Source organism: Taudactylus pleione, unplaced genomic scaffold (assembly GCF_031769625.1).
Source record: "Taudactylus pleione unplaced genomic scaffold, aTauple2 ptg000041l, whole genome shotgun sequence".
Taxonomy (NCBI): Eukaryota; Metazoa; Chordata; class Amphibia; order Anura; family Myobatrachidae; genus Taudactylus; species Taudactylus pleione.
Window position 1 is genome coordinate 66,746,171 of NW_028284443.1, and position 26,343 is coordinate 66,772,513.

The 26,343-nt window shown below is 47.8% G+C and overlaps 1 protein-coding gene across 4 annotated transcripts in view; it reads left to right on the forward strand.

Moving 5' to 3' along the window:
- The window catches only part of RBM26 (RNA binding motif protein 26), a 157,744-nt gene that overhangs the window by 65,411 nt on the left and 65,990 nt on the right, over positions 1-26,343 (forward strand). For all 4 annotated transcript variants that reach the window (XM_088459054.1, XM_088459073.1, XM_088459059.1 and 1 more), the window contains exons 12-13: positions 8,824-8,983; positions 10,639-10,806. In XM_088459054.1, the coding sequence (XP_088315180.1) occupies positions 8,824-8,983; positions 10,639-10,806 (328 nt within the window). The remainder of the gene's footprint in view (positions 1-8,823; positions 8,984-10,638; positions 10,807-26,343) is intronic.

The following is a 26,343-nucleotide window of genomic DNA, read 5'->3' on the forward strand; positions in this document are numbered from 1 at the left end:
ATTGGCCGCCGTCCAGATCCCAAGCCAGCAGACAAGCCTGTGGCATGACGGGCTCCCATCCCATCTCGGAAATCCGAAGGTGGGGGCACGCCTCCAGCGTTTCTCGGAGGTTTGGAGACGGACTTCTCCAGACACTTGGGTTCGAAATCTGGTATCTCAGGGGTACAAGATCGAGTTCGCTTTCACTCCTCCTCGGCGTTATTTTACAACAGGTTTGCCCGTCGATCCCTTGAAGCAACTAATTTTGCGTCAAGCGATCGAGAAACTTTTGCTGGCCGAGGTCCTTGTGGCGGTTCCCACTGCACAAAGGCAACAAGGGTTTTACTCAAACCTTTTTGTGGTTCCGAAACCAGATGGGTCAGTCAGACCCATTTTGAATCTGAAATCATTGAACCAGTATCTTTCATTTCACAGGTTCAAGATGGAATCTCTCCATTCTGTCATTGCATGACTAGAGGCAGAAGAGTTTCTGGTGTCGATAGATATCAAGGACGCCTATCTGCATGTCCCAATTTGGGTTCCTCACCAGGCTTTCCTCAGATTTGCCATCAGGGAAGCTCATTTCCAGTTTCAGGCCCTGCCATTCGGTCTCTCGTCAGCTCCCAGGGTATTCACCAAAGTGATGGCCGTCATGGTGTCTCACTTGCGCTCTCGGGGGGTGACGATAGTTCCGTACCTAGACGATTTACTCATCAAGGCTCCGACGGCAGAAGTCCTTTTACACCAAGTGTCCCTTACACATCAGATTCTCATTCAACATGGATGGATTGTGAACTTCCAGAAGTCTCAGTTGATGCCGTCCCAGAGACTTCAGTTCCTAGGAATGATTCTAGACACTGTTCTGCTTCGTATATTCTTGCCAAGGGACAAGGCCATAGCCATACAGGAGCTGGTTCGTCTAGTGCTCAGACCCAGGAAAGTATCTGTGCATCTTTGCATACGTCTCCTGGGGAAAATGGTGGCTTCCTTCGAGGCCATCCAATTCGGCAGATTTCACTCCAGAATATTTCAACTGGATCTTCTGTCTCAGTGGTCCGGGTCCCACCTACAGATGCATCGGCTGGTGCGTCTGTCTCCCCGGACCCGCATATCCTTGCTCTGGTGGCTTCGGACGGAGCATCTGTTAGCGGGTCGCCGCTTCGGAATTTGGAATTGGACCTTGGTCACCACGGACGCCAGCCTCCGCGGATGGGGAGCGGTGGTTCTGGACAATCACTTCCAGGGGCTTTGGTCGCAGCAGGAGTCCCTCTTACCAATCAATGTTCTCGAACTGCGGGCAGTCTACAGAGCTTTGATACAGGCTGCTCCTCTGTTACGAGGACTTCCGGTTCGGATACAATCAGACAACGCCACGGCAGTGGCATACATAAATCGCCAAGGGGGAACCCGCAGTCGGATGGCAATGAGAGAAGCCAGTCGCATCCTTCTGTGGGCAGAAAGACACGTAGAGGTAATTTCAGCAGTGTTTATTCCGGGGGTCGACAACTGGGAAGCGGACTACCTCAGTCGTCAGGATCTTCATCCCGGGGAGTGGTCCCTTCATCCCGAGGTCTTTCATCAACTGGTTTGCAGATGGGGGAAGCCACAGATAGACCTGATGGCATCTCGGATAAATCATCAACTACCCCTTTACTGCTCCAGGACCATGGATCCGGCAGCGGTGGGAGCGGATGCTTTACTGATCCCTTGGCCGTACAGCCTTGTGTACCTGTTCCCACCGTTTCCGCTCCTCCCTCGGATTCTCAAGCGGATCAAACGAGAGTCGTCCACCGTCATCCTAGTGGCTCCGGATTGGCCTCGTCGGGTTTGGTACTCCGATCTTTTATTCCTTCTGGCAGACGAACCTTGGCATCTTCCGCTACGATCGGACCTTCTACAACAGGGTCCATGTGTGTACCCGGATTTACGGCGGCTTCGTTTAACGGCGTGGCTATTGAGACCGCCATCCTAAGAAGCCATGGAGTTCCTAGGTCGGTCATTCCTACCATGCTTAGGGCTAGAAAACCGGTAACATCAGCGCATTATCATCGCATTTGGAGGGCTTAAATCTCCTGGTGTGAAGGTCGTGGATCCTCCACTTCCTCTTTTCATTTACCACGTCTTCTTCTTTTTCTTCAAAAAGGCCTCGATGCGGGGTTACGCTTGGGATCGCTTAAAGTGCAGATTTCTGCTCTTTCTATTTTTTTCCAGCGTCGCCTAGCTCTGATTCCGGAGGTTCAGACCTTTTTTCAAGGGGTTCTTAGAATTCAGCCCCCCTTTGTGCCACCCACGGCTCCTTGGGACCTGAATCTTGTTTTATCTTTTCTTCAGTCATCCACCTTTGAGCCTTTGCAGGAGGTGGAATTGAAGTATTTGACTTGGAAGATGATCCTTTTATTGGCCCTGGCTTCGGCCAGACGTGTGTCGGAACTTGGAGCCTTGTCCTGCCGTTCCCCTTACTTGATTTTTCACGAAGATCGGGCGGAACTTCGTACCCGGCCTTCCTTTTTGCCCAAGGTGGTCTCGGGTTTTCATCTGAATCAGCCGATTGTAGTGCCAGCGTTGTCGGACTCTTCTGGGGATTCTCACTCCTTGGATGTGGTTCGGGCACTTCGCATTTATGTGTCCCGTACTGAGGGGCTACGTAAATCAGAGGCTCTATTCGTCCTTTATGATGCTAATCGGCGTGGCTGGCCGGCGTCTAAACAAACTTTGGCTAGGTGGATTCGTCTGACTATTCGTCAGGCATATGTTGCTTCTGCTCGACCACCGCCGGTATCCATTTCTGCGCATTCTACGCGCTCTGTGGGTACTTCTTGGGCGGCACGTAGAGGTGTCTCGGCTTCACAGCTTTGTATGGCAGCGACGTGGTCTTCGGTTCATACTTTTGTACGTTTCTACAGATTTGACACTTTTGCGGCTTCTGCTTCAAATTTTGGTCGTAGTGTCTTGCAGGGCGTTCAGCACTCTCCCCCCCAGGAGGGTAGCTTTGGGACGTCCCCACTGTCATGAAGCTCCAGTGTCCCCTAGTGGATGAAGGAGAAAACAGGATTTTGGTACTTACCGTTAAATCCATTTCTCCGATTCCACAGGGGACACTGGACGCCCACCCAGTGCTTCTTGCCTGTTCTCAGTTGTTTGTTCTGCTTCAGTTCTGTTGCAGTTTTGTCTGTTTTATTGTGTGACTGTTTATCACTGCAGCCTGCTGTGTTCTTGCAGTGTGTCAGTATGTTGGATGTTTCTTTTCCTGTTCTCCTTCTCTGTTCTTCAGTCTGTTCTCCGTCTCCTCTCGGGCTCAGTTCTTTAAAACTGGGGTTGATGGGGCATAGAGGGGGAGGAGCCAGTCACACTTGTAGATTTTTAAAGTGCCAGGCTCAACTCAACCCACCGTCTATACCCCACTGTCATGAAGCTCCAGTGTCCCCTGTGGAATCGGAGAAATGGATTTAACGGTAAGTACCAAAATCCTGTTTTATGTTGTCTGGGAAAGCTATATAAATATACTCGTGTTGCAGAGTAAACGGTTACTCATCCAATGCTTTTCATCTGCCGCATGGTACTCATTACGCCTCATAGATAATAGTGCGCATGGCACTACTGTTTTCTTTATGCTTTTTTTTTCCTGTTTCTTTACTTTTTTTTATCGATCAATTTTTTGTATTGAGGGTAATGGGTCATTAAAATGTAACTGCTAAATCCACTAGATAAATTCTTGCTCTTGATTTGTCTTCATCCAGTTGATAAGCTTTGTATTGATTTTGTGTTACAACTGCTTTTGAGTCAATAAAACAAGCATTTGAAAAAGCTAAAATAATTTTTTATATATATAACACACACACCTAGGGGACTCCCTACCCGCCATCCGAAATAGCCACCCACAGGCAGAATGTCCCCAGAATTATCACCCTTCTCTCCCCTAGTGGTAATAGATCTAGTGGTCTATGGGTCCCCACTGTATTAGTGTTCCCCTCCCCATGTGTCACTGTATATGACAATATCACAGCCTGGCCCCTTCAGGCAGAGGAACGTCTTTCCTCTTACAGAGCACCGGACAGCAGCAGAGCCAGCGGTTGCATCAGATGCGACAGCTACAGGGAAAGCCTGCCTGCCGTCGCTTCCCATGCAATGTCGCCAGGTAAGTAGTTAGTAAGTTATTCCTCCTCTTGGTCATATCTCAAAGCAGGAGACTACAATTTTAGCTTAAAAAGGTTTTATACTTTGAGATGTCATTAAATCTTCTCTTTCTACAAAATGGTAATTTGCATGGTTTTCTTTTGGGCAGGAGGGAAGATAGCAAATGTGTTAGATAAAATGAAAAATCCTTTTATAGAGCAACTGCATGTAAAATCCAAGTTGCCTCTGTAAAATGGTTAATAACATTCATATTATGGTCCCGTACCATGGGCCTGATTCAGCACAGATCGCTATTGCGATCGCAGCTTCATAATCACATGCAGTTCTGCTGCGAAAATATGCGAATGTTTGCAACCGCTCAGCCAGCATAGAGACGCCCACTACCTCTTTATCACATCTGTAATACCTCTGTCTTGCGTACACATCGGTAACATGGAGTAACATCGGACCATCACACACAATTACAGCAGCTCTGACCTGTTTCAGAAATTGCAAGTCTCGTCACACGCAGTGAGTACTCAAGCTGCGTATGCATTCAAACGGACAGGCACACCTATGTTTCTTTGATAACTCCCCCGCCACCACCCCCAAACGCTGATGTCCCGTAGCTCACTTTGTGATGACTTGCTATCTGCATGCAAGATTGCAGTGCGGCCACAATGCTGTAGCTGCGCACGCACACTGCCGTGCATGCGCAGTACGCACCATTGTCCGATCTGTGAACACGGTTGCAATTGCGATCGATGCTGAATCAGGCATCATGTCCACTAAGTTTTGACATACTTGTGCATTGTAGCAATGTGCAAGATCCTTTATCAGCGCTTTAACCACTTACCTGGAGACGTCGTGTGTAATGTGACCGGAGCCAGCCGTGCTTCAGATGGCAAGGCTGCATCACATACGATCACGCCGCCCTGCTTTGTGCCCAGGCTGTAGAAGATGAGATCAGTTCTGTAAAAGTACAGAACAGATCTTTTCCAACTCTCCTGAACCCTAGGTAGTGGTGCTGCGGATATTACTGCCATGATTGCGCCCCAGAGTGCTGTGTGAATGGCACTCTGGAGCGCCTGTGCCAGGGATCAAGGTGCGAGGAGTGAAACTTGGTTCCCCTCCAAGCACCATTTGGCTGATCTATGCGTGGGCAGAGATCAGCTGTCTCATGTGGGACTGACATAAGATCCACCTGACATAAGATCCACTGAGCTCTGTAGGTGGGGGAGCGGGGGTATTGCCCATGGAGGTGATTAAGATTAAACTGGTCAGAGTAGTGGGTGGGAGAGTGCAAGAAAAACTGGATTTTTACAAGTGTGTGGGGATATTTTATAAAACAGGTATTTTTCTCACTATTAAGTGGGGGTAAAGTTAGGATTCACGAGACCTATTGCCAATGTGTGGTGGGGAAGTTATTTTATAATGGGAGCCTATGGACACTGAGGAATACAGAACACCCCTACATTTATTTAAAAAAAATAAAAATAAAACATTATTAAACATACTTTTGAAACATTATTAAATAAAAAAAAAAAAACAATTTGAGTGGTTTTGTAGAAAAAAATTGTCAAGTGGTTAAGGCTTATGGTGCCCACACACTGGACACCTCGCAAAAGATGCGATGTCGTGTAACGATTTTCCTTGGGCAACTCACCGGCACTCCTGGACAGACGATATCTTGCTAAACTGTGCGGTGTGACTAACGGCCTATCGTGCATCTTTAATGATTTCCAGTGCATCGTTAAGGAGATTGCCAGATCTTACCTACAGTAGGTAAAATCTAAAGATACGACGAACAACCCGCGGGACTGCGTATCGGATCGTTATCGATCCTGGAAGCTGCACGATTTGCACGTTTTTAAACAGTGTATCGTTCTGATGCAAGTCTAGCCTACAATCAGCCAGTGTGTGGGAGGCCACCCGGCTGATTCTGTTTTCAAATAGAAACTGACATTTAACGGATTACAATCTGTTTTCTGAAGCCCTGCCTGTACTTGTCTTTACACTTTTCTCTCTTGTAAAGGACCAGGATAAACTTGTATGTTTAAGGATTTTTATCTGCATTGCTATATGATTTATGTTATAAACATTAACTGCTAGTTTTAGTTGCTAGTACTTGAAGTGACCTTGAGGTTTGACCTGTCATGTAGGGCTTCGAGCATTTTAACTGCTAATACAACCAAAATATTAGATCTCAAAAGACCCACCTTCAGCTTGGTCGTCCAGGGTATGGTGAGGTTTTGTTTAATGGACAATCTTTTTAGTGGGGCTGCTCCTCGCAGAAATAGCTCTCATCCTCTTATGTTGGCTATGGGTCATATATCTGGGGAAGTGCTTGGTGACATTAAGAAGCAGCATGTGTGCTCTTTCCATCATTTTTGTGCAAACACTTTTCTTCTTCATCCACTGGGGACACTGGACAGGGCGCTAAACATTGTCTTCCTCTACTAATCACCCGCTGCTTCTAGGCAGCACTGTTCTGACAGTCCCACCATTTTCTCAGCAAAACGGCCATGACAGCTAATGTCTTGGGCGCGAGCTTCTCCTGCATGGTTTGGCATGACTTCTTTTTAAGTGTTGTGACTGATTAAGGAAAGTAACAGCTGCAGTACATGGTCAGAAAAAGAAAATGAACCCTGCAATGGGACACACATAACCCTAGCAGCATGTGGTATCCACTTAGAGAAAATCACACGTATCCACTTAGAGAAAATCACACCTCACTGAAATACTTTCCCAAAACCAGGAAAAGGATTATAGATTAAGACAGAGGTTTCCAAACGCGGTCCTCAAGGCTCCTCACCAGTTCAGGTATTAGAATATACATGGTTGCGGAGCCTTGAGGACCGTGTTTTAGAACCTCTGGATTAAGATAATCCAGTCAGCCCCTCACCCATATTGTCGTCCCCTTTTGCCCTACAGTAATTTTTATGCACTTGTTTGCCAGGAGCTGGTTGTGGTTTTTGCTCTCAAAATTAGATGAGATGAGCTCATTTACTTTAGGCTGCCTTCAGTGCGTGGTCCGACGAAGTGGTCCCTGATGGAGCATGGCAGCATTAGTTTCCCCTCAAGAGACTGTTTCTCGTAGGCAGTGACAGTAGCTGGTACAGGTGGTATTGCTTCTACTTTCTTTCTGTTACTGGGCACCCTATATCATGAAGGCTGTATGGGTAATGCTAAAAGAACCATCTACTACCCTACTACTGTGGGCACTAAGAAAATGGAGTTTCCTGTAAGTGGGCATATAGAAGGAAGAGGAGTTGCAGAATTAGAACATTATTTCATGAAATGCCTAGCACTTAAGTGGACACTCAATACCCCAGTGTCAGTGCTCCTAATATATGTGATGCTGCTTGTATTCATAAGTATTTTACTTCCTAGTGCCATTACAGCAGATACTTATTTCGGTGTGCTCCCATTTTTTAAACTCTCAATACAAAACAATATCAAATTATTTGGCTGTGTTTAAAATCAAAATAAAGCTTTAAAACAAGCAATTTGTTTTCCAAGAGTCTAGTACTTCAAATATACCAGTATAAGTATATAAAATGAGGCAAACACACACTGATTTGAATTTTAATGATGTTGATGTTCAGAAATGTCTACACTTGAAGGACTTTTAATGAAACATTACTTAATTCTAAGTTAAGAAAAAAACAAGTTTGTTCTAAGAAAATATATAACAACTTTTGCTATGTACCGTACAGATTATAGTTTTTGCACTAATCATGAACATCTATACTGAACATTTGCAATATAAACAGATCTACTGTAGAGTACTATGACCGTAGAAAATGTGGTTCCTGAAAATCCTTAAATTGTGTGTAATAGTGTAACATGGGGTTAATATCCTATGTTGAAATATGTTGAAGTCTGAGGTGACTGAGATAAAGTGTAATTTCCTTGGAAGTTATATAATGTGTGAACGGCTCATCAGAAAATGTTTGTGCTGGTTGTATGTGTCTATGGTAACAGGACTGTTATGTAGGCTTGGACTGCAATATAAAAGGGTCTAATAGTGTCATGTAGTCGGAAGGATGATGATGACATTTATGGCGTGGACATTGTTAAACTGTTGACAGGCAACGTGTCGACATTCTCAGAATGTCAACAGGTGAAGTATTGACATTAGGGTTAGGTTTGCTCGGGAAGGGTTATGGATTACGGTTTGGAATAGGGAAGAAATACTCACCGGAATGCCAGAGGATCACGGTTCTGACCCTGAAGTCATTCACATGACCGCCGGGGTCCGGATGCCACGCTTGACTCGGCTGCTGCCTTTGAGAGCAACGTAACTCAGCTGTGGGTCGCCATGGACGCTAAGTCATCATTAGAACATGTCAACATTTCATCACTGTTGACATGATTATTGACATTGTCAACATCATTATTGACATGGTCAACATCGACATGACCATGTCAACATGATGAATGTTGACATAATGAACGTTGACATATCATGTTAAACCCCTAACTGTAGTATTATGTATAGGCTTGCCATATCATCCCTTTAATTTGGGACATGAATTACATGGCTGGCTGAGTTCAACTCTCCATTTCACCTGGCTTTAATTAGCCACAGAACCTGTGTAAATCATGTGTCCCAGATTAGAGTGATGCTATGGCAAGCCTAATTGTGTGTAACATGAAGAAGATTGAAATTTCTCTAATGCATAACTAGGGTGATTAGAAATTGAATTGAATACTGTTTTTCCACAGATCAAACTTCAATAGGATGAACAGTCCTGGCTTTCAGAAAAAGGTTCAATTTGCAAATGAAAATACTAAGCTGGAGTTGAGGAGAATTCCTCCAGAGCTGAACAACATTAGTAAACTTAATGAACATTTCAGTAAATTTGGGACCTTGGTGAATTTGCAGGTATTGTGTATGTGTTAATTGTTTTATTTTCAATTTATGGCAGTGTGCGCGCTCTGGTTTCATCCCACCATCCAAAAACCTAATGGTTTACTTGGCTTCCGACAAAACAATGATCCTACTGTGCTTGTTTCATAGTGAATTTAGACTAAGCTCCAATTGGGTAGGAGCTGATGCAAATTATTCAGTATTCTATGGAAGGCACTCTGTAATATTGTGGCTATACAATACAACTAAATAATTTAACTTTAATAGGGTTTTTTACTTTTAAATATAAATGCTATAAAAGGGCCTACTGTCTCAATAATAGTACTTTGGTTGGAGGCCGTCTTTTGGACCACTACAATGTGCTGGGGTTTTTTTGCCTTTTCAAACTCAACAATAGCTCAAAAGTAGCACTAACTACTAAACAAATTCAAAATTTTTTTTTATTGTAGTCCAGTTAGGCTGTCTGATCAAGGCTGTCCATTTTTAAAAAGAAGAAATGTGCCGTGCCCTACCCTATTCTGGAGCGTCACAAATTGAAAGGGCAGTGGGAGCGTGGTTTAGCTGAGGAGGTCCTGACTCAATGCATTCTTGCTATTGTGTCTTGCCTGAAAGCAGCACGTTTTTTCACCTCTTTTGCTCCCTGGAAGTGACCTACCCGGGAAGAGCTCTATGCAGTCTGGGCTCGTGTTGCAGCTGGCTATAGAGCTGCAGTGTATCAGAGCTAAGGCATGTAGCTCTCTGGCTGCACCAGAAACCCCACACCGCTGCATAGCCCTGATCAGGATGGCTTGGGTGCCTTCTCAACTATTGTCACCATACTGAGCAGGACCGTAACCTCTAGCTTCTGGTAGTTTTGCTTAAACCGCTGCTCCCTGCACATTTCCCTCTAGTGGCGAGCATTTTTCTCTCCTTCTAGCGTGCATAATTAAAAAATACCCCCTTCACTGATCAGTACCATGCTGAAAAAAAAATCCTTGAGTGAACACTATTAGGGGACTTCAATTAGCCCGGGTTGCAGCCCGGAGCACTGCACTTAACACGTATTCTTCATGGGTCTGAGCAGACCAGAAAAGAGAGAGATTATATATTTATATAGATAAACAATGGGTTAGCACATAGTTTCGGGAACTTTTCTTGAATTCAATGTGTTAATGCCCGATAGCAGATAATTAATTGGCGGAGACAAAAGGGCTGTAATTGAATAGAGCCCGGCATTAAAGCCAGAGACTAACACCTTTTTTCACCCCCGATAATTTAATTTATCGGGGCTAATCAAATTCCCCTTTATGTATGATTAGAGAACCCACTTCAAATCCCAGTGTTGTATGTCCATGATCTAGGCTTCAAATAGTAAATCCATTTATTTGATATATTTATACTGGCTCTGTGCGTGGGTGACTATTTTATGATTAGTAATACAAAGCATAAGAGTTTCTTCTTTCACTATATTTGTACACATAGGTTTAGTTACTGTCCTTGTGCTACACATTGATCTTCAAAATTCAATGTATGTTTAAGAGGGTTCAAGATTTAAATATTCATTTTACTAAATGCCCTTTTTTACAACAGTAGTACCTTGGAAAAACAAGCCACAAATATAAATTGTCACTATTCATATTTGTATTCTTTCAATAAAATGCTTGTCCATATTATGATTGTATTATATACAGGTTGCTTATGAAGGAGATCCAGAAGGTGCTCTAATTCAATTTGCAACACATGCAGATGCAAAGAAGGCAATCTCAAGCACTGAAGCAGTTCTGAATAACCGGTTTATTAAAATGTATTGGCACAGAGAAGGTCCTTCTCAACAGACACAAGCCCCGACATCTCCTAAGGTATTTAAGATATAAACTTAGAAGAAGTAAAAAAAAAAAACATTATTAGGCGCAGCATTCCTCATAATACTTGCACAGTTCTTTCATCCCCTTTAAGGAACCCTCAAGAGTTATAGAGCCATCTTCAAGACTATGGTACTTTTTGAGTATTTTTTTAAATTTTTTTATAAAAAGGTAACACAATATACAGCAGCAGTAGAGCATAAAAGACAGTAACACTTATAATGACCTGCCAATTTAGTCTAAGAAACAAGACTATAAAACCTGTTCTTAATAGCTGAAAAAAAACACACTGTTCGGAATCAATTCCCCACATTGCACCCCAAAATAGAGATTTTGCATTTTTTTCCGCCTGCCATTAATTGGAGAAACTTTTCCGCCTGTTTCAGTGCATTGCGTTTCAGCTTAAGCGAATAGTCCTGGAATTGAATTTGGAGATAAGACGCAAACAGACGAAAAATGGCAATAGGCGAAACCTTTTTCGCTGATTACAGCTTTTGTGTCTAATTGAATCTGGCCCATAGAGGAAGAGGACTGTTAGATAACATAGTGTGGATTATATATTGCGTTTGGTGTGCCAAGCGCTGTACTGCCAGAATAATAAGTCAGCAGATCCTGACAATTCGCTGTTTAAAAAGCAGTCCCTTTATTTTACACTTCCATAATTGGACAATTTTTTCTGTGCAGCATGAATTAAATCATTTTATTCCGTATTACAGACCTTTTATTCCTTACCAAAAGCAATATTGATACAAAAGGGATATGTATAAAAGGGAAACACCAATTTAGGGGTCAATCCAATTGCTTGTGAAGGGTGCAAGTTGCCATGGCGTTTAAACGCCGGCAACAGCACGGCATCTCGCGGCCCACTTCGAGCCTGAATTCGCATACTTTTGCTAAGAGCCCTATGGGGCTGCGAGCACTTTTATGTGAATTCATGCTGCCGTTAAATGCGCCCGTTGTTGCATTTACAAACACTCGCCAGTACATTGTGTGTAATTTGAATTACCCCATAATTGGATTCTCCTATAGTAAGATTGCCGAAGGCCAACATCATTCTGATCCCAAGTTCTTGTTTTATTTATATTTTATTTTTAGTGAAGGTACCCATAGGAGATCACACGAACATACTCGCACCTTTTTTTCCACTTCCTTGGCAGCATATATGGGGTTAAGCCTACACAGTCAGGACTGTAAATTCCACACAACTGACTAGTATATATGACCACACCTCTCCATGTGTCTTTTTTACTGTATGTCCTTTCATCCTAAAGTCTGGTTGAGCTATGTACACAGTATGTGTGGTTAGATTGGCCTTGTTGTGAAGTAATACCTTCCTCTGGAACCACATCCTCTGGTATGGCTGCTGCGACATTCTCATCAACTTACCATACTGAATCTCTTCACCACGAGCGTTATGGTATGGAACACGATAACATAACTTATGTGCATGTCACAACGCAGGTAACCTTCTATGACCTCCAAAATGGATTCTACAATGGGTCAAAAGCTGAAGGTGTTGCTGACTGTTAGGTCAGTGGTCAGTATCACAGTGTGCACAGTGGTCTGCAGCAGCACCATCCCCAGCCTGAGTGCTGTGGAGGAAAAACGATCCCAATCAATCAGACTAATGCCGGGTACACACTGGCTGACATATCGGCCGTTCAATTGAACAGCTGATATATCGTATACATGTTGGCTAGTGTGTACAGATGGTAGGTCTGTGAATGACGTTGTAAAGACCTATCGCGTTGGCACAGCCGATGTCAGATATATTTGCAGAGGTATCTGCTCGTTGTGCTGTGTGTGTACGGGCATGACCCCTGCAGATTATCGGATGCTGCATTGTACAACGCAGCTCGAATAAGTAATACATGCAGGATTTGAGAGGTCACCTGCTGCATTACTATAATAGCAAGGACGGTATTGCAAAGCTGCTTGCACGCAGCTTTGCAATTCCATCCTGAACTGAATCAGGCCCTTGGTTAGCAAAATAGCAGAGATTATTGCAATAAAAGCACATTTGTTTCTACTTCAGGGTCCATAGGGGGTCCACAGGGTTGACCTTGGGGTATAGGTTGGGAACCAAATCCGGGCACCACGCAGTTAAAGCTTTTAGCTCCCAGGATGCACTGGGTCCACTCTCCCTATAACCCCACCCCCAAGCCAGAGGCACCTCAGTTTAAGTTGGTGCCCGGCCGGAGTCGGGTCACCGTTAGCGCAGGGGGAGCTGATTAGCAGCCCCTAAGCTTATTTTATTTTTTTAGGGACAAAGTTTTTTCCGTGGACTTTGGACTCTTCAGAGCGGCAGCGTCGGACTGTCCATAGGACGTCTAAGCTGCCGCTCCGTCACCCCGCTGGCGCTGAGACGCCAGTACAGATCTGGGGATCTCAGCGGGACCCCAGAGTCTGTACTAGCCGGACTCTGTGGGCGCCCAGGACTGCTGCCGGATCCACGGGGAGCAGGTAAGGTCGCGGATCACCGCTTGCGGTGATCCGCGCATTTCAAATGCAGTCCTGTGCCTCCGGTCTCAGGGGACAGACCGGAGGCGCCGGCAGTGGCGGCGGGCCCCCCATACCCCGTGTGTCCACTAGACCACCAGGGACTTAACGATCGGTGCAGGGAGCCGGCGTCCCGGGGGTTAATAGCCGGCCAGGGGAGGCAGCCTTCCCTGTTACAGCGGCTCCTCCCCTCAGCTCAGCGCGCCTTTCAGTATCCATAGTCTGGCGTCGCTGAGCTGCTTCCTCCGCGGGCCACGCTTCCTCTGAGGTCTCCAGCGGCCATTTTATCTCTGTGGTGCAGCAGAAATCTCTCAGGATGGCAGTGAGTCCAGTCCCCCTGCGTACCTCACCATCAGGTCAGTGTACACAGCACTGTAGCCTTCCCAGACACTGAATCTGGGCAGTTGAATGCAGTGTAATAGTGCAGTATATTATATGACATGTTTATGTATATATGTGTATATCTGCATTGTATGTGACTTATGCTAGTGCTGACTGTACTTTATTCTCTCACCTGTCAGTGTATATCTATCCCTTTTCTTTATCTGCCCTAATACAGCTGTACTTAGGGTGGTTCTGAGACCTCACATTTATATACTTGTTAATATTTGTGTGGTTTGTCACATACTGTTGCGTGCTGCACGTTGCCATATTTTAGATGGAACTGTGTGTTGCATACGCTGAAAATGGGTCCCTGCAGCTAATTTTTGGCATCAGTCAGGACCAGTATAGCGCTGCTTAATATTTCCGCCAAGATGGGTCAGATATGTCTGACCAGGAGATAGAGCGTTATACTGCACCCATTTTTACTATCCTGCAAGTCATGTGCTGCAGGTGTTAGTGCGGAGGATTTGACTCATAAAGGGTTCTGTATGTGGCGTCATCTGGTGCCGGCCTCTTTCACGACCCCCTTGGGCGGTTTGTTTTCTCGGGATCCTCTCAATTGCGGATCGCCGGGCGGGCCCCATTGTTGTACCTCACTTGGGGTTACTTCACCATACTGCCCTTTTCATCTCAGGGTATCTCGCAGCTTCTTGCTCTCTTCCCCTGTGACACAGACTACCGCTCCCTGCAGGGGTTTTTCGCAGTATATGAATTCCCCCTGGTGCCACAATAGTCTGTCATTCCCCTTGCAGGGATTACCACAAGCCACCCTGGGTGGATGTCGTTTTCTACGAAACGCTAATTGGCGTGGTTGACGCCCTGTGGTTACTTCCCAGTTGGCTCTGCCGTGAACTGGGTACTGTTCGGGGCTCTTTCCCTCTTACACGGGGGGAAGCCTATTTCAGGTATTATTATCCCTGCTTTAGGGCTGGTAGCAGGTCCATTCTGGTTAGAGTGAATGTTGACCTGCACCTGTATCATACACCCTCAGTATTGCGTGCCTTCGGGTTCCCTGTTGCTGACTAGCGGGTGGATCGCATAGCGGGACTCTGGCTGTTGCCAGATAGGAGGTGTTACAACAGTGTTTGGCCTCCTGTCCCAAATTCCCTGAGGGTCATCACGAGCCCCTCCTGGGGGGGATGGGCGTGTTACTCGTCTGATTACAGACGTTACTACGCCTCCCATTCCTGCGTGGTCGGATTCTTCGGATCCGTAGGTGGTAACTCTGCCTGAAATCAGTATACTTGCTTTCAGGAGTTGTTATCCATCCTACCATGGCTATAGCATGGTTGGTTAATACTATTGCATATTGGGTTGATGCATTTGTAACGTTTTTTCCCCTCCAACACGTCGGGGGTTCAAATGTATTTGGTCGCTCACGTAATATATGCTGTTGTCATAGGTGGAAATGCCTATATTGGATACCAGTCTCCTAACTTTCAGAGTTCCGGCTGCGACTGTATCCTCCGTAATACCCTATGGCTGCGCTCTGGGAATGCAGAGGTGCAGATACCATCTTTAGGGTTGATATTGTTTGGTCCTGACCTTGACAAGATTGTAGTAACATTGGCAGTATTACTAACGACAAGTTTACCGCTTTCAGCTATGCCCACTACAAGGCCTCAGACTAAGTCTGTTAAGTCTTTTTTGTCCTCTGGGTCAGCCTAAAGGTCTGTTTCTTCGTAGACTGTCGGCATCTACAAGGGCCGACATATCCAGTACCGAGCAGGCCTGGACTGCCAGCCGATCCTGCTTCTGAACCTACGGATATCTCTTCAGCCTGACGGGACAGGCCTACAACTGGGAGATACCGATTTTCTCAGTTCGCCCGGTATTAGTGTCAAGTTGCCGCGGCTACGTGGGTAGGAGGGTACGCCCTCTTTACAAGGGCCTTACAGATCCAGAAAGCTATGCAGTTGTTGCGGTAAGCGGAGCTAATTAGGCCATCCCCACTATCTCAGTGAGGGACTGGTTGTTCTGCTTTCTTTCTGGTGCGGTAGCTGAATGGTCCTCTTTGGCCTATTCTCTGTCTCAATTCCCTGAACCAGTTCCTAAAGCTACCTGGGCTCAGGAGGAAATCCCTATGCTCCATCATACGATGTTTGGAACCTGGGGACTTTATGGTATCACTGGATATACAGGACGCGTGCCTACGGGTACTTACAGAGACCTTTCCTCAGCATGGGCTGAGGTTTGCTGTATCACAGCAACACTTACAATTTTTCGGGCTCTGCCTGTTGGGACTGTCCTCAGCCCCACAGGGGTTTACCAGCGTTTTGGATTTTCTGACAGTTCTTCTGTTCAGTATATCCCAATGCTCCTGTACCTGGACGGCCTCCTGCTCTTAGCGGGATCACCGGGGTACTTTACGGCCAGGTCAGGATGACTGTGGCTTCTTCAGGGTGCAGACGTTTAATCAACGGGGAAAAAGTCCTCCCTGCATCCCTCTCTGGGTATTCTTCATCTAGGATCCCTGCTGGATTCTCAGAATCTGAGAATTCTTCTGGCGTAAGACGGAATCTCCTCTCTTCCATTAGGAGTACATGGTTGTCTGCGCAGTCGACAGATGTCTTTACACTCTGGGATGCATGGTGGAATGGGCTCAGTTCCATTCCAGGCCTTTCCATAATTGGCTCATCTCCAGATGGAATGAGTTTTTTCTGTCGGATAACTGTTCAAACGATGATGCTCTCTCCGGAGGCAAGTCGGTCCCTGTCCGGGTGGCTATGGCCATCTCGTCCAGGGTTTTCTTTGCTATGGACAGTGTCTGGATCGAATCCTTTTCAGTGCAGTTGGACGTCTGTCGATTCCACCCTGTCAATTAACTTACTCTGGCATAACTCTTGTTTCCCGGTGAACCTGAAAAGGTTCAGTCCGACAGGGTCAGGACAGTGGCTTCCTTTTTAGCAACACTGTTCGTTGGGTGGCAATGACAGGTATGTCACATATTCGGACATAGTCCGAGGGTCTCCTCCCGACCATCTCGGCAGCGTTCATTTCAGGAGCTCTCCATTGGGAAGCGGGAGTCCTCAGCCGTCACGACGTGCATCCCGGGGACTAGTCTCTTCCCCAAGAGAGGTTTCATCTCCTGGTGAGCAGGGGGGGCCCCCCTGAGGTGACCCTCATGGCCTTCTGACTTTATCACACTATGGTGTTACAGTTCAGCTTTGGGGATTCTGAAGCAACCTTCAGCGACTCTTTGTCGGTGAAGTGGTCCTTCCACTTTGTGTACCTGTGTTCTCCGGTCTCCCTTCTTCCTCAAGGTCTTTGGAAGTGTTTTCAATCGAGACGGAGATGCTTTCCTGCTGGTGGCTCCTGATTGCCCCAGATGTCAGGGGTACTTGGATCTTCGGAGTCTCTACATCGATACTCCATCCCTGATGCTTCACTGCCCGGACCTGTTGTCTCAGGGTCTTTGGTTTTGCCTTGGACCTGGGTCGTTTGTCTTTGACTGTGTCCTTACAGTGGTCTTACGGCTTCCCTGGCTTTGTCATCGTTGGAATGATTAGAGCACATGGATCAGCTTTTGCTGGGACCTACCACAAACTGTGGCAGCCATAAATCTTATGGTATTGTACCTGTCGATACAATCCTCCGGTGTCCAGGATTTCCAGATATTCTGGCATTCCTTCCGGCTGGCTTGGGTTTCACACTTGGCCTGGTCTTCCTGACAGTGCGGATCTCTACACTGTCAGTATGGTTAAGATATGGAATTGCTCCACTCTGGTATCCAGTTCATCCTTTGGAGTGTTTTCTTGATTATGCCTCCATTTGTCCTCCCTAGGGACTCCTGGGGAGTAAGTAGTGGTTCTTCGTTACCTCCGGGGACAGTCAATGGAACCGCTGGTTGTGATAGCCATTACATGGTCTATTGCTTAGGCTCTCTCTTTCTCTCAGGGTGTTTATATCAACCAGGAGAGTGTCTGAATTGGGAGCGTTCTCATGTGGCTCCCTCTTCTGGAGGGCATCATGTCAGGGTGGGAGTTGCTCTCGCCCTGTGTTGCTTCTTAGTGGTTTTCAGGTTCCATATTGTTCTGGAACTTATGGTACGGCCATTCTGTCCCCAGTCCTCTCGGCTGGTGTGGCCTCATTGACTGTGGTCTGGCCTCTTTGGATTTTTGTGATCCGTTCAGGTTCCTTACGGAAATCGGACTCCTTATTGGTGGTCTGAGATTTCTGGTTTTCACAGGAAAGGATGTCCGGCCTATAACCAAATGTTGGCTGGATGGCCTCGTAGGTCTTCCTCAGGGGCCTACCCATGGGTAGGCCTTCCTGTTGTTGATGCTTGTTTTTTCTCGGGCCATGTGTGCGGCTCGCTGTGGCGCCTCGGCTGTTTTACCTTACTAGGTGGCCACGTGGTCTTCTGTCCACACCTTTTTAAGGTTCTAGGCATTGGTTTCCTTTGCCTCTCAGGATGCTTCCTTTTTGGCGACGGATTCTCCTCTCAGCACAGGAGCGTCCCCACCCTTGGTTGAACTGCTTTGGGACATCCCCAAGGTCAACCCTGTGGACCCCCTATGGACCCTGAAGTAGAAAACAAGAGATATGGTAAGAACTTACCTTTGTTATCTCTGTTTCTACGAAGTCCATAGGGTCCACAGGGCGCCCGCCCTGACGCACCTGGCTTCATATGGGCTGTGTGGCTGGTCACCGGTTTTCCGTCTCCCATTTCGGTGAGTATGGTTATTGAGTGTTCCAGTTTTCTCTCTCTTTTTCTCTCCTCCTCCGGCCTTTGGCTACTTACAAACTGAGGTGCCTCTGGCTTGGGGGTGGGGTTATAGGGAGAGTGGACCCAGTGCATCCTGGGAGCTAAAAGCTTTAACTGCGTGGTGCCCGGATTTGGTTCCCAACCTATACCCCAAGGTCAACCCTGTGGACCCTATGGACTTCGTAGAAACAGAGATAACAAAGGTAAGTTCTTACCATATCTCTTGTTTTTTCATGATGGCTAATATTAAGTGCTGATCTGATGCTAAATACTGTACGTGTAAGCACCGCAGTGTCCATCAGATAAATGAAAAAGGAAGGGCCTTGACATAACAGGTAATTTGTGAGTGGCATCCACCAGACACTAGGATCTTGTTCCAAAAGACTGACATGGTATCTTAACGATGCCAACAGGTCTTGAGTTCTTGTTCAGTAGCAAAGCAATTTGTGGTTTAGTTGAGAGGCCATAACAACTTGCACAATCGGTGGCTGTCCAAATACTTTTTTGCCCCACTGTATATACATGATGTTTCTACTTCAGGGTCCATAGGGGGTCCACAGGGTTGACCTTGGGGTATAGCTGGATCTGGATCCACGGGCACCACGCAGTTAAAGCTTTGCTGCTCCCAGGATGCACTTGGGTCCGTCCTCCTCTATACCCCGCTCCCGAGCCACAGGCACCTCAGTTTTAGTTGGTGCCCGGCCGGAGTCGGGTCACCCTGGGCTTAGGGATTTTTATTTTTTAAAAGAAGATTTTATTTTTACTATCTTCAGAGCGGCAGCATCAGACTGTCCATCTGGACGTCCACGCTGCCGCTCCAACAGCCCCACTGGCGCTGCGACGCCAGTACTGATCTGGGGATCGCAGCGGAACCCCGGAGTCAGTACTAGCGTGGCTCCGGGAGCTCCCACTGACTGCTGCCGGACACACGGGGCCAGGTAAGCGGGGATCAAAGGTAGTCTTTAAGCCGCCGGTCTCTGGGGACAGACCGGCGGTGCTAGTAGCGGCGGTGGGCTCTCCCCTCTGTGGCATACCCCGCGTGACCGCTGGCCCCCAGGGTGTAAGTACCGGCAGGGAACCGGCTTCCCTGGGGGTTTAATACCAGCAGGGGAGGCAGCCTTCCCTACTTTAGCGGCTCCTCCCCTCTCCCAGCGCGCCTTCTCTCATGTGTGCTGGCTTCGCTGGGCTGTTATCTCCTGGCCACTCCTCCTCAGTGCTCTCCGGCGGCCATCTTCCAGGCAGCATCGCAGTGCTCCCAGGCGGTATACCAGTCCCCCTGCGTACCTCTCCCCCTGCAAAGGACAGTGTTTGCAGCGCTATAGCCCTCCCAGACACTGAATCTGGGAGGTTGATTGTAGCTGAAGGTGCAGTGAATATAACTTCCTGCATGGTATGTGACTTTTGCTAGTGCTGCCTGTCTGTGCTTATTTCTTCTTACTGTCAGCTTATACCTATCCCTTTCCTTCTCCTGGTGCAGGTGCGTGGGGGAGGGGTGTTCATTCTGTGTACCTCACTTATATAAATCTACGTATTTGTGAGGTCCGTCACATACTGCGGTGTACTACTCAGTACCATATTGTGGGCTGTTTGTGTTGCATACTTGGGAGTGCACAGGTGTTATACGCCTTACCTTGTTTCGGTGATACATTTTTATTGCAAAAGTTTTGTGTCATGTCTGATGAGAAGAATGAGCACTCCGTGGCTCCTGTGTTGTTTTCCTGCCGACGCTGTTCGATAGGGGTTGATGGGGCGGATTTGTCTCAGGACGGTCTGTGCGGGCGGTGCCAGCTGGTACCTGGTCCCTCTAAACCCCCGGTGGCGCAGGATCCTCCGTGGGTGATGTTTACGCCAGTGCTGGCGTCGATCGCGGACTGGCTTGCGGCCCCTTCTAGGGCGTTGCCCCAGCCTACCATCCCCCGTTCCCCGGGTGTGACGCGTCTGGTGCAGTCTCCTCCCGGGTCTCAGACTGTGGGTCCTTATGCGGGATTGCCTGTTTACATGCAATCTCCCACGGTGCCGCAGCAGTCGATGGTACCTTTTCAGGGGTATCTTCCAACGGTACCCCCTCCCTGGGTGGATGTCCTCTCCAGCTCTGTTCAGAGCCTGGCGGCCTCGTCATCGGCTTTTCAGTCTATGTTGCACAGTGATTTGCCCACAAAGGCGTCCAAGCGACCCGTTTCGGCTTCACTGGCAGCACAGTTCACGGACTTGGACGTGTCTTCGGATGACGGGGAGATCCATGAAGACTCTGACTCGGATGCCGGGGCCCAGGAGGTGCCGGCATTGGTTAGGGCATTGCGGGCCATCCTTCATATAGAGGAGGATGCGCCGGCTCTCAGGTCGAAGTACCCTAATTTTAAAAAGGCCAAAGTAGCTTCGACGGTTTTTCCCCTGTCCGACCAGTTAACGGATCATATGGCAGGAGCCTGGCAGTTGCCCAGCAAGAGATTCCAACCGCCGAAACGGTTGGCTTCAAACTATCCTTTTCCTGAGGCTCATTGCAGGAAGTGGGAAACTCCACCTGCGGTGGATTCCCATGTCACCCACTTAATTAAAAGCGCTACGCTGCCTTTGCCGTCGATCTCCTTCCTGAAAGATCCCACGGACAGGAAAGTGGAGACTTGTTTAAAATCTATCTACTCTCGGGGGCGGTGGCCCGTCCATCCATGGCCATCTCTTGGGTGGCTAAGGCCATCGAGAGCTGGGCCAACGCTTTGGAGGATACCTTTCCGGAGGATGCTCCAGAGATCCAGAGAGTGTTGATAGGACAAATGAGGGATGTGGCTTCCTACATTGGGGAAGCATCGTTAGATGCAAGCCTGCTGACCTCTCAGGTGTCGGCTGCAGCTGTGTCAGTGCGTCGGTCCTTGTGGCTGAGGTCTTGGAGAGCTGACGCAGACTCCAAAAAAGGCCTAGAGCCTTACCTTTTAATGGAGAGTTGCTTTTTGGTCCAGACTTGGACAAATAGTGGATACTCTGGCTAAATCTAAATCAGCCTTCCTCCCTTCGGCTTCTGCACCTACCAAGGTACGGAGCTCTGCCTTTCGGTCCTTTCGGGTTCAGGGCAAGGCCAAAGGTCAGTCCTTCCCAAGGCAGTTGGTGACCAAGGCCGCTTCTAAGCCCAAGAAGCAGGCCTGGAGTACCAGGCGCCCTTCTTCCAAGCAGGAAGATAAACCTTCTGCCTGATGGGACGGGCCTCCCTCTGGGGGACCCCAGAGTGGGAGGCCGACTTCTTCTATTTGCCCAGTGCTGGCACAATACCACCACGGATGCTTGGGTTCGAGAAGTGGTTTCCCAGGGGTACGCCAGACCGCCCCACCAGTTTTTCTGCACGAGTCCTTCTCAGGACAAGACCAAGGCTTTACAGATTCAGGAAGCTATAGAGTCCTTGCTGAAAACAGGGGTCATTGTTCCCGTTCCTCAATCACAACGAGGGACGGGGTACTATTCTTCTCTGTTTCTGGTGCAGAAACCCAATGGTTCTCATCGCCCTATCCTCAACTTGAAGTCTCTGAACAAATTCCTCAGAGTTCCCAAGTTCAGGATGGAAACGTTACGTTCCATCATTCTGGGGATTACATGGTGTCCCTGGATATCCAGGACGCCTACCTCCATGTTCCGATAGCACCTTCGCACCAGCGGTACCTGAGGTTCGCTATCCTTCAACATCATTATCAGTTCCGGGCGCTACCCTTTGGCCTCTCCACGGCACCGAGGGTATTCACAAAGATTATGGCGGTCATGGCCGCACATCTTCGGAACCAGAATGTACGGCTGCTGCCGTATCTGCTGCCGTATCTGGACGACATCCTGTTGCTGGCGAGCTCCCCGGAGGTACTGCTTCAACATCTCCACCTGACGATCACTTGCTTGCAAGCGCACGGGTGGCTGATAAATTGGAAAAAGTCCTCCCTGATTCCATCACAGCGGATGGTTCATTTGGGAGCCCTGCTGGATTCTCGTCAGCAAAGGGTCTTCCTGACCCCGGAGAAGGTCTCCTCCCTACAGCTGCGGATTCACAGTTACCTGAGCAGTTGCCGCCTGTCGGTCCATTCGGCTATGAGAGTTCTGGGGTCCATGGTGTCGACATTTGACATGGTGGAATTTGCCCAGTTCCATTCCCGGCCCCTGCAGGGGCTGATTTTCTCAGAATGGAACGGGTTACCTCACCGGATCCGCTCTCAGATGCTGGTGTTGTCCCCAGAGGTTCGGCAGTCTTTGGCTTGGTGGCTTCAGGCAGCTCATCTGGTGGAGGGGCGCCCCTTTTGGATCCCGGACTGGGTCCTGCTCACGACGGATGCCAGTCTCCGGGGTTGGGTGGCAGTGACCGGCTCATTGTCGCTTCAGGGTCGTTGGTCCGCGGAAGAAGCACTTCTCCCCATCAACATCCTGGAACTGCGGGCAGTATACAGGGCCCTGCAGTCGTCCGGCCCCGTTCTTCATGGAAGGGCGGTTCAGGTGCAGTCCAACAACGCCACCACGGTGGCGTATATCAACCACCAAGGAGGAACTCTCAGTCGGGCAGCGATGTCGGAGGTTTCTCGCATTCTTGCTTGGGCGGAGTGTCACATTCCAGCGATCTCGGCAGTCTTCATTCCCGGAGTCCTCAATTGGGAGGCGGACTTCCTCAGCCGTCACGACGTGCATCCCGCGGAATGGTCGCTTCACCCAGAGGTGTTTCAGCTACTTGTGGACAGGTGGGGGCTGCCGGAGCTGGACTTGATGACCTCCCGTCACAATCACAAGTTGCCCGTTTACGGGTCAAGGAAAGAGATGCAGGCGCCTGTCTGGTAGACGCGCTGTCGGTGAAATGGACGTTTCATCTGGCGTATCTGTTTCCTCCGATATCCCTACTTCCTCGGGTTCTGCGGAAATTCAAGCAGGACGGCGGCACGCTCGTGCTGGTAGCTCCGGCGTGGCCCAGACATCCTTGGTACTCCGATCTGAGGAGCCTCTCCATCGACGTTCCGTCCCTTCTTCCTCAGCGTCGGGACCAGTTGTCTCAAGGGCCCTGCCTTTACCCGGATCTGGGTCGGCTGTCTTTGATGGCGTGGCTCTTGAGACTGCCATCTTGAGGTCTCGGGGTTTCTCCGGTTCGGTCATTGGTACCATGTACTTAGGGCACGCAAGCCTGCTTCCGCACGGATTTACCACAGGGTGTGGCACACTTACTTTCAGTGGTGTGAATCCAGAAGCTATGATCCTCAGGTGTTCCGGGTTTCCAGAATCTTGGAGTTCCTCCAATCAGGTTTGGACCTCGGCTTACGCCTTGCCTCTCTGAAGGTTCATGTGTCTGCTTTGTCCGTGTGGATTCAACGACGGATTGCTACACTGCCAGATATTCACACCTTTTTCCAGGGTGTTCTCAGGATCCAGCCTCCCTTCGTGCCTCCGGTGGCTCCTTGGGACTTGGCGGTGATGCTACGGGTCCTGCAGGGTCCTCCTTTTGAGCCTCTTGAGTCAGTGGAACTCAAGTGGCTGAAGTTTTAGACCGTTTTTCTCCTGGCAATTGCTTCTGCCTGGAGGGTGTAAGAATTGGGGGCGCCTTCCTGTCGCCCTCCTTTTCTGATCTTTCACCAGGACAGAGCGGTGCTCGCACTCGTCCTGAGTTTTTGCCCAAAGTGGTCTCAAAGTTCCACATTAATCAGGAACTTGTTGTGCCAGCTTTTCAGTCACCTGATCTTTCAGCTGGTGAGGCTTCCTTAGATGTAGTCCGGGCGCTTAGAATCTATGTGGACCAGACTGATTCGGTTAGGAAGTCTGATTCATTGTTTGTCCTCTTTGGTTTTCACGAGGGGTTGGCCTGCCAACAAACAAACGTTAGCCCGTTGGCTTCGTTCCGTTATTTGTGAGGCTTATGCACAGGAGGGTTTACCTGCGCCAGCCTCTGTTAAGACTCATTCCACTAGTTCTGTGGGTCCCTCTTGGGCTGCTAGACGAGGCGCCTCTGCTGTTCAGCTGTGTAAGGCGGCCACTAGGTCTTCAATTCAAACGTTTTTGAGGTTCTATGCGTTTGACACCTTCGCCTCTCAGGATGCATCCTTCGGGCGCCGGTTGCTCCTTTCAGCACAGGAGTGTCCCCGCCCTTAGTTGAACTGCTTTGGGACATCCCCAAGGTCAACCCTGTAGACCCTGAAGTAGAAAACAAGAGATATGGTAAGAACTTACCTTTGTTATCTCTGTTTCTACGAAGTTCATAGGGTCCACAGGGCGCCCGCCCTGATGCACCTGGCTTCATATGGGCTGTGTGGTTGGTCACCGGTTTTCCGTCTCCCATTTCTGTGAGTATGATTTCTTGTGTGTTCCAGTCTTCCTTCTCTCTGTTTTTTCTTCTCCTCCGGCCTTGGCTGCTTACCAACTGAGGTGCCTGTGGCTCGGGGGCGGGGTATAGAGGAGGACGGACCCAAGTGCATCCTGGGAGCAGCAAAGCTTTAACTGCGTGGTGCCCGTGGATCCAGATCCAGCTATATACCCCAAGGTCAACCGTGTGGACCCTATGGACTTCGTAGAAACAGAGATAACAAAGCTAAGTTCTTACCATATCTCTTGTTTTCGTGTAAAGGAGACCAGCTTTAAGTATCGTCAAAAGACAGTTCATTGATCAGTAAATGTAAAGTGATTCTAGGGCATTTGATGAGTAATGTCCTAAAGTGACTCCCACAGTGAAAATTACAATAGTTGCACAAGGATTCACAGCACATTCATATTAGATCAGTAATCTATTGCACTCTCCTCTAACCCTCCTCTAAGTACATGAGAATTCTGGTTGGAAACTCATTAGATGGTAGCAATTTATTTTCATGACCACTGTAACAGGATGGGCTTATCATGCCACAGTGTCAGTGGAAGTGTTTTGACAACTTTCTGGTCTGACTTGTGGAACCATTGGTAAATATCCTTTAATGCACAGGCTCTTAAATTTTGTCCTCAGGACCACAACAGTGTGTGTTTCCCAGGTATCCTCACAGATTCACAAGTGAGGTAATTTACTCTACCTGTGGATCTTTTAAAATGTGTCAGTGAGTAATGAGTACTCTTGTGCACCCAGTAGGTGACCTGGAAAACGTGACCTATTTGTGCTCTTGAGGACAGAGTTTGAAAACCTACGCTTTAATGTTAATGGCAACCCCACTTGGAACCACATTGTGTACATAGGAGCAGTGCAAGTTCAAGCCTTAGATTACTTTGCTGGCGTGTATTGGTTCCTCCGGATTACTTACTTGGGGCCAGGACTGTAGGTTATCTGACTGTGTGTGTGTGGATTCCTCCCATCGCCAGAGTCAAAGTAGTGTAACTCTGCAATTCCTGGCACTGGTAATACATTTAAAAGGTCTTAATTGATACCTGCTGCAAGTAATTTAGGGTCTAGTTAGGACCCAAAAGATCCAAAAATCTCTAGAAAGTATACAATTAAAAACAATAATCACTGTGCTGGTATTAATCTATAATCCAATGATTCTGCAATAATATGGTGAAAAGTCAGCTCTTTATAATGCATACAAGAGGCTGGTTTCAATTATACCACATAGGTTTTATTCAAACACAAAATAAATATATTCACACATATCAATTAAGTCACATAAATAACGGCAATAATCTCATGAGATAATTTGCATTCAATTACATGAGAGCATAAGGTATAAAAAGTTTAGGACACTTATAATAGCCAGTTCTTGGGCTCTAAAAGTCGCATATCCTATATCACGTAAGGTCTTTGTAATTAGTAGCAAGTCTGCAATATAATTTAATGTGTCGGGTTTAGAGCAAGTAGCAGAAATGTTGCTTTTGATTTCATCAAGCAAGTTTGGCAAGCTGGTCAGTTAGTATGCAGTTATTAGTAAATAGTCTGTATGATACTGGCGTCCCAGTATAAATATAGTTACTACCACCCGGTAGATTGCTTAGTAAATGTTAAGTTACCTCTGTTTCTGTGGGTCAAATAA